The sequence below is a fragment of the Triticum dicoccoides genome, chromosome 6A (genome assembly GCF_002162155.2).
Source record: "Triticum dicoccoides isolate Atlit2015 ecotype Zavitan chromosome 6A, WEW_v2.0, whole genome shotgun sequence".
NCBI lineage: Eukaryota > Viridiplantae > Streptophyta > Magnoliopsida > Poales > Poaceae > Triticum > Triticum dicoccoides.
The window spans coordinates 612,654,605-612,661,026 of NC_041390.1; the positions used below are offsets into that span (position 1 = coordinate 612,654,605).

The 6,422-nt window shown below is 49.4% G+C and overlaps 1 protein-coding gene across 1 annotated transcript; it reads right to left on the bottom strand.

Annotated features, from left to right (window-relative positions):
• Positions 1–509: 509 nt before the first annotated feature.
• Positions 510–1,489, bottom strand: LOC119318464 (germin-like protein 1-1). Its single transcript, XM_037593024.1, has 2 exons — positions 1,311–1,489; positions 510–1,205 (listed from the first exon to the last, which is right to left on the bottom strand). Exons 1-2 carry the CDS (start codon positions 1,429–1,431, stop codon positions 676–678), a joined length of 651 nt encoding a protein of 216 aa, XP_037448921.1. The 5' UTR covers positions 1,432–1,489; the 3' UTR covers positions 510–675.
• Positions 1,490–6,422: the final 4,933 nt, after the last annotated feature.

Below are 6,422 nucleotides of genomic sequence, written 5' to 3' on the forward strand. Positions count from 1 at the left end.
AATCTTTTGGCATACGATTTTCAATCATTCATATATTTTGAATCAAAAGTCCAAAATTAAATTTCATTTGCAGGTTCGTGTTTTTGGTGATGAGGGCTTTCAAATGAGATCCATTTTAAATATGTTCGAATGAGTTTTAAAATTTTCATTAAGTTTCAACTTCTGAAACTTGATATGGGCGACCAACAAAATCGTGAATTTCAGATCCCAGGACCGACAAAAATGTTTTAACTATTGAAACTTGGTACGAGCGACCGACAAATCTTAAGTTTCAGAACATGCGACCAACAAAAATGTAAATTTCAAAAACAGAAACTTAAAAGTAATTATGCCCTCATGCGGGACCAGCGACTTTGCGGATCCCGAGGCAATAGGGTGACTGGCGCCACTAGGCAGGTGCGTCCTCCCGCATCTGCGTGCCCCTGCGTATTTCCGGTCAAGGAATGGATCAAATGTAATATACACATGAAGAAATAGAGGACATGTCACTAAAATGAACATACACTATATGAAACAGAAACAATTTTGTATTATTTTCAAGACAATCAAATGGAACATACACATCAAAAAATCAACTGCACGTTACAGCTCGCTTGGGTATCATTTAGTCAGCAATGAACACACGGTTATTCTTCCGAAAAGAATGGAGATTTGCCAACTGCGGAGGCACCCACACTACTTAAACTTGGCCTTGACGGCGTCGATGTCTTCGGTACCGACCCGGAAGGCCTTGGCCAGCACGTCGCTAGGCACTGGCGGCGCGGCAGCGAAGAGCGTGGTGGCGATGGCTTGGGTGCCCTGGAGCTGGCTGTTGAAGCCCGCGATGACGGAGGCGGGGCCATGTCCCCTGTTTTGCTGGAAGTGCACGAGCCCACGCGGGAAGACGAACACGTCTCCTGCGGTGATGGTCTTAGTGAAGAGCTTGTTGGCGGTGGTGATGAAGCCCACCTCGAGGACTCCCTCAAGGACGAAGATGATCTCCGTGGCGCGCGGGTGGGTGTGCGGCGGGTTCTGGCCTCCCGGCGCGTAGTCGATGCGCGCCATGGACACGCCAAGCGTGTTCACCCCTGGGAAGGATTGCACGTTTGCCGCTGTGACGTTCGAACCCGCAGGGTTGTTGGTGTTTCCGGCCTTCTTGAGACCAGGGAAGAAGAAGTCGTCCGCCGTGATGTCCGCCTTGCACGGGAACCCGTTCAGCTTGATCGCTGCCACGATTCGTTTTGACGAATGCACGGTGTAAGCAAGAGCCAGCACAAAACGAAGCTGACGAATTAAGATGAACGGATATATAGCTCAGCAAGATGACTCACAGGATTTCAGGTCGGCGACGCAGACGTCCTGGAGCATGTCGGGGTCGCCGGCGAGGGAGGCGGCGGCGAGGGCGAGGAGGACGGCGCAGGCCGCTATGGCGTAAAGCTGAAGCCTCGCCATGATAGATTGGTCAATGCTTGCTTGCTATAGCTGTGGAGTGCTTCCTGGGTGTGGATTGAGCAAAGATAGGCTGTGGTACTTATAGGCAGGGTGATTTGTGTATGGTACTACAGATAGCATCGCCATCTCAAGGTCAAACAGGGTAGGCTGCGGCGGGTTCGGATGGGGAGGGAGGCAAGCATCCGATTCCGTTAATTAATTTGGAGCCAATCAAAGTGGGATATAGTTGTTTATGCAGGCTACCTGCTACATGCGTCTTTGAATCAGATCCATGATCCATCCAGTCGGTGGAGACAACAGACCCGAGTTTCGTGGGACTCTCGTCGTCGAGGGCGGAGCTAGCTCCAGGAACAACGCACGATTGCACATGGCGACGGGTGGCTTATCGAGTTAGTTGAACATGATAATGGTTTGCACCGCCAGACCTTCTGGTAACCAAGTTGTCTGTCCTTTTTCGGAGCAGCTGACAAAACAAAAGAGGTAGGTACTACGTACAGAAATGTACATAGCTGTCTGATTGATGGCAAGCTGTCTTAGCCAGTAATCTAACACTTGCATCAGATAGGAGTCACTTGAGACTTTTGTCTCTTCCTGGATACAAAATTTCTTGGCTAAACCGAGCACTGAGCCACTAGCCATATTCAAATACAGCGGACGAAGCAGGCTGCGACGAGCGATTTATTCAAACCAATCCGATGCAATTCAGCTGCTCGGCCGTCTCTATCATCAACACTGCACGTATCCTGCCCGTTATTACGTGCGTGCTCGCGGACGAGGGAGGAGACGCTCTCTGCCTTGTCCGAAGCGCTCGCCGGCGTCTTGCCGCGCCATTACCTGTTGTCCCGTTCCGGTCGGTACATCTGATCCCGTCACGGCAGCATTCTAAATGGGACCGGTGCTTTGAGATTGTACGACGCAGGAGTAGGAAACATTATCTCGCCGAGCAGCCATGGCGTCTGCTGCTCCTTTTAGGTCAGTTATTAGTTGGAAAGCACCAAGGTAGGCCAACCCTGGCCTGGCTTGCCATGCTAAAACATCCTTAGCTAGTTACACAAGAAGACGGGTTTCTTTCTGTTTTTGAATGTAACAAAGACATGAGTTTGGGGCAGGTTCAAACCACGCAACCGGCGGTTTATTAGAAATTGCACGCATGCAAAAAACTGAAGAAGAAAAAGACAGACAAAGAGAAAGGGCTTGCACAAAAATTGGACTGATAATTGCCCTAGCCACTATTTACCCCCACCTTTACTCCCACTCTACTCCCCTCCAACTTTTTTTAGGCTAACACACGCTTCAGTATTGGAATTTTCGTATACGCCGGGTGTGGGCGTCTTCACCAACAGCCGAAACGTGGGCACTTGGCAAACTAAACAATGCCGAGAGCCGCACTCGGCGAACCTGGCCTCACGGCAACTGCTTTCTTTGCCGTCACTGGCTCACGGCGAACAAGCACCGAACGGCAAACGGCGCAGACGCCGAGAGCTGCGCACGGCAAAGAGGAGCCACATGGCATGTCCATTCGCACCAGACGGCTCCGTCAGTTAGCACCAGACTGCTCTCGGTAAACGAGCAGTTGCCGAGAGTGGCTCTTGGTAAAGATGAGGCCACCATCAAAGTTTAGTCCCACCTCGCCCCCCGAGTAAGTCCTGCACCTGCTTAAATACCTTCATCTATTAGATTGTTATAAGTGTGGGTCTTCCTTGCACTTTATTTGGAGGATATGCAGGATGAGTATGATTTATCATATGTATTCATGTGTATAGATTCTTCAAGTGGAGAGTGTGGATGACTGGTGTATTTTTTCGGAGCTATACTCGGCTACCCGAGAGTGGCTCTTGGTAACCGAGAAGTTGCCGAGAGTGGCTCTCGGTAAAGATAAGGCCACCATCAAAGTTTAGTCTCACCTCGCCTATAGACAAGCAACAAGACCTGTTTAAATATAAATAGTGGGATAGTCCAGATGCAGTAAGCTTCGGTATTCATTACACCCGTGTTAAGGAGATGGACTATTTGTGATGTCGATGGTAGGATTGCTCGGGATCAGGCACGGTGTCATCACAGGACCTCTGTAGGGTGTGGTAAAAGTTTGGACACATTTCGAGTAAGCTTCCCCTGAGGCCGCGTGTAAACCACAGCCTACCGAGAGGGAACATGTCCAGTTTGTGCAGGAAGTGCTGGTCCTGTTGCTCCGTTGGCCTCGAAACTTCTCGTGCTCTAAGAGGGGGCAACCGCATGGCACGTGCCACGGCCTCGCATTTTTGGGGACGCGCGTAATATTTGAGAAATTTATTGCTCTGCTAGGGTTTCATCGTCAGGAATTGCAGATCATCAAGGAGGCACATGAAATCATGTCGGGTAGCGGCACGGGGAATCATTTGTGATGTCCTTGTGGCATGCCTACGCCTTGCACAGACAAGGGAGGAGCATGCCCTGCCACCGGGTTACCAAAAGTACCTCGGTGTCATTCCTGATGCAACCGTTGAAATCCTCGGAAAATCGTACGATGGTAGGATTGCTCGGGATCTGGCACGGTGTCATCACGGGGCCTCTGTAGGGTTTGATAAAAGTTTGGATGCGTTTCGAGTAAGCCTCCCCTGAGGCCGCTTGTAAACCGCAGTGTCTCCGAGCTAGTATCTGGGTTTCCAGAGGGAATGTGTCCGGTTTGTGCAGGAAGTGTTAGTCATGTTGCTCCGTTGGCCTCGAAACTTCTCGTGCTCTAAGAGTGGGCAACCGCATGGCACGTGCCACGGCCTCGCATTTTTTGGGGATGCACGTAATATTCGAGAAATTTATTGCTCTGCTAGGGTTACATCGTCGAGAATTGCAGATCAGCAAGGCGGCACATGAAATCATGCCGGGTAACGGCATGGGGAATCATTTGTGATGTCCTTGTGGCATTGCCTACACCTTGCACAGATGAGGGAGGGGCATGCCCTACCACCGGGTTTCCAAAAGTACCTCAGTGTCATTTCTGATGCAACCATTGAAATCCTCTGAAAATTGTACGATGGTAGGATTGCTCGGGATCTGGCACGGTGTCATCACAGGGCCTCTGTAGGGTGTGGTAAAAGTTTGGACACGTTTCGAGTAAGCCTCCCCTGAGGCCGCTTGTAAACCGCAGCGTCTCCGAGCTAGTATCTGGGTATCAAGAGGGAACCTGTCCAGTTTGTGCAGGAAGTGCTGGTCCTGTTGCTCCATTGGCCTCGAAACTTCTTGTGCTCTAAGAGGGGACAACCGCATGGTACGTGCCACGGCCTCGCATTTTTCGGGACGCGCCCAATATTTGAGAAATTTATTGCTCTGCTAGGGTTTCATCGTCTGGAATTGCACATCAGCAAGGCGGCACATGAAATCATGCCGGGTAGCGGCATTGGGAATCATTTGTGTGATGTCCTTGTGGCATGCCTACGCCTTGATTGGATGAGGGAGGAGTGTCATTTTCGAGTGCCTCTCTCGGCATGTTCGCCATTTCCGAGTGTGCTTTATCCTTTGCCGAGCGTTCCTCTCGGAAAAGGTGTAAAACCTAGATCTAGGTCTCATACCTTCATCGAGAGCCGCACTTAGAGACGCTTGGTAAAGGTTGGCGAACACTTAACCCCCCTCGCGGTCTCTTCTCTCTCTCTCACTTCTCTCTCTTTCTCACCGGTGCCCCCCCCCCGCCCCAGCCGGCGCCCTCCGCACCGGCGCCCTCGACCCCACCGACGCCCTCCCCATCGGCGCCCCCTCCCCAACCCCGCCGGCACCACCTCCCCCTCTCGGTGAGCTTCATCCCCCCTCCCTGATCTTGTATTTATGCATGAGTGTATGTATGGATGCATGGGTTTTTTATATGGATGCATGGATTTTATATGGATGCAAGGATTGATGGATGCATGGATGTATGAATGTATATATGTATGTATTAATGCATGGATTGATGCATGAACTTTTTTGTAGTAATTTTTTGGTAGTTCTTGTTATGTATCAATATATGCATGTATATATGTATGCATGAATGCATAGATGGATGCAAAGAAGTACGGATGAATGTAGATAATTGTTAATTTTTTGTATAGATAATTAATTGTTGATGCATATAATAGTTCTTGTTGTTCGTATGGATGCTATATGGAGGAAGAAAATCGACTTTTGATGATGGTGGTCAATCTGGGCGAATTCTTCTTGTGATATACATTTGTCATGCACGATGGATTCGCCCAGCTTGACCATCACCGAAAGTCGAAATATTTGTGAGATAGTGTCCGCCATATATACCACCAGCAGAGGGAGTTTCACCATACATGCGTGAGAGAGATGAGAGTTGTTATTGGAGGAAGAAAATCGACTTTTGACGATGAAGGTCGATCTGGGCGAGTTCTTCTTGTGATATACATTTGACATGCATGATGGACTCGCCCAGCTCTACCATCACCGAAAGTCGAAATATCCTTGAGATAGTGTCCACCATATATACCACCAGCAGAGAGAATTCCACCTTATATACGTGAGAGAGATGAGAGTTGTTATTGGAGGAAAAATCGTCTTTTGCCGATGGCGGTCAACCTGGGCGAGTTCATCCTGTGATATACATTTTTCACGCACGATGGATTCGCCTAGCTCGACCATCACCTAAAGTCGAAATATCCGTGAGATAGTGTCCATCATGATTAATTTGCTTAGAAGTAATCTTTGATGCTTGATTCTTATGCTATTTTTCATTGTTTGATGAAAGGTGTTAGCACCGATCAATTTCGTGGCTATGGCTTCCTCCGACGACACATCTTCCATTAGGGTTGACTCCACGGTCAAGGAGAAGCTCGCCGAGGACCGCTTGGCGGCTCTCATTGAGAAGAACCCGCAGTTGATTCTAATAAACTATTTTGAGGATCTGGCCAAGAAGAATCCCCTAGCCAAGGAGAAGAAGGCCCTACCATGTAAGGAGTGTGACGAGTCGACGCCATTGAGTCCACCGACGTACATTCCCGATGATGCTTGGTCCTCCACCGTGGGGG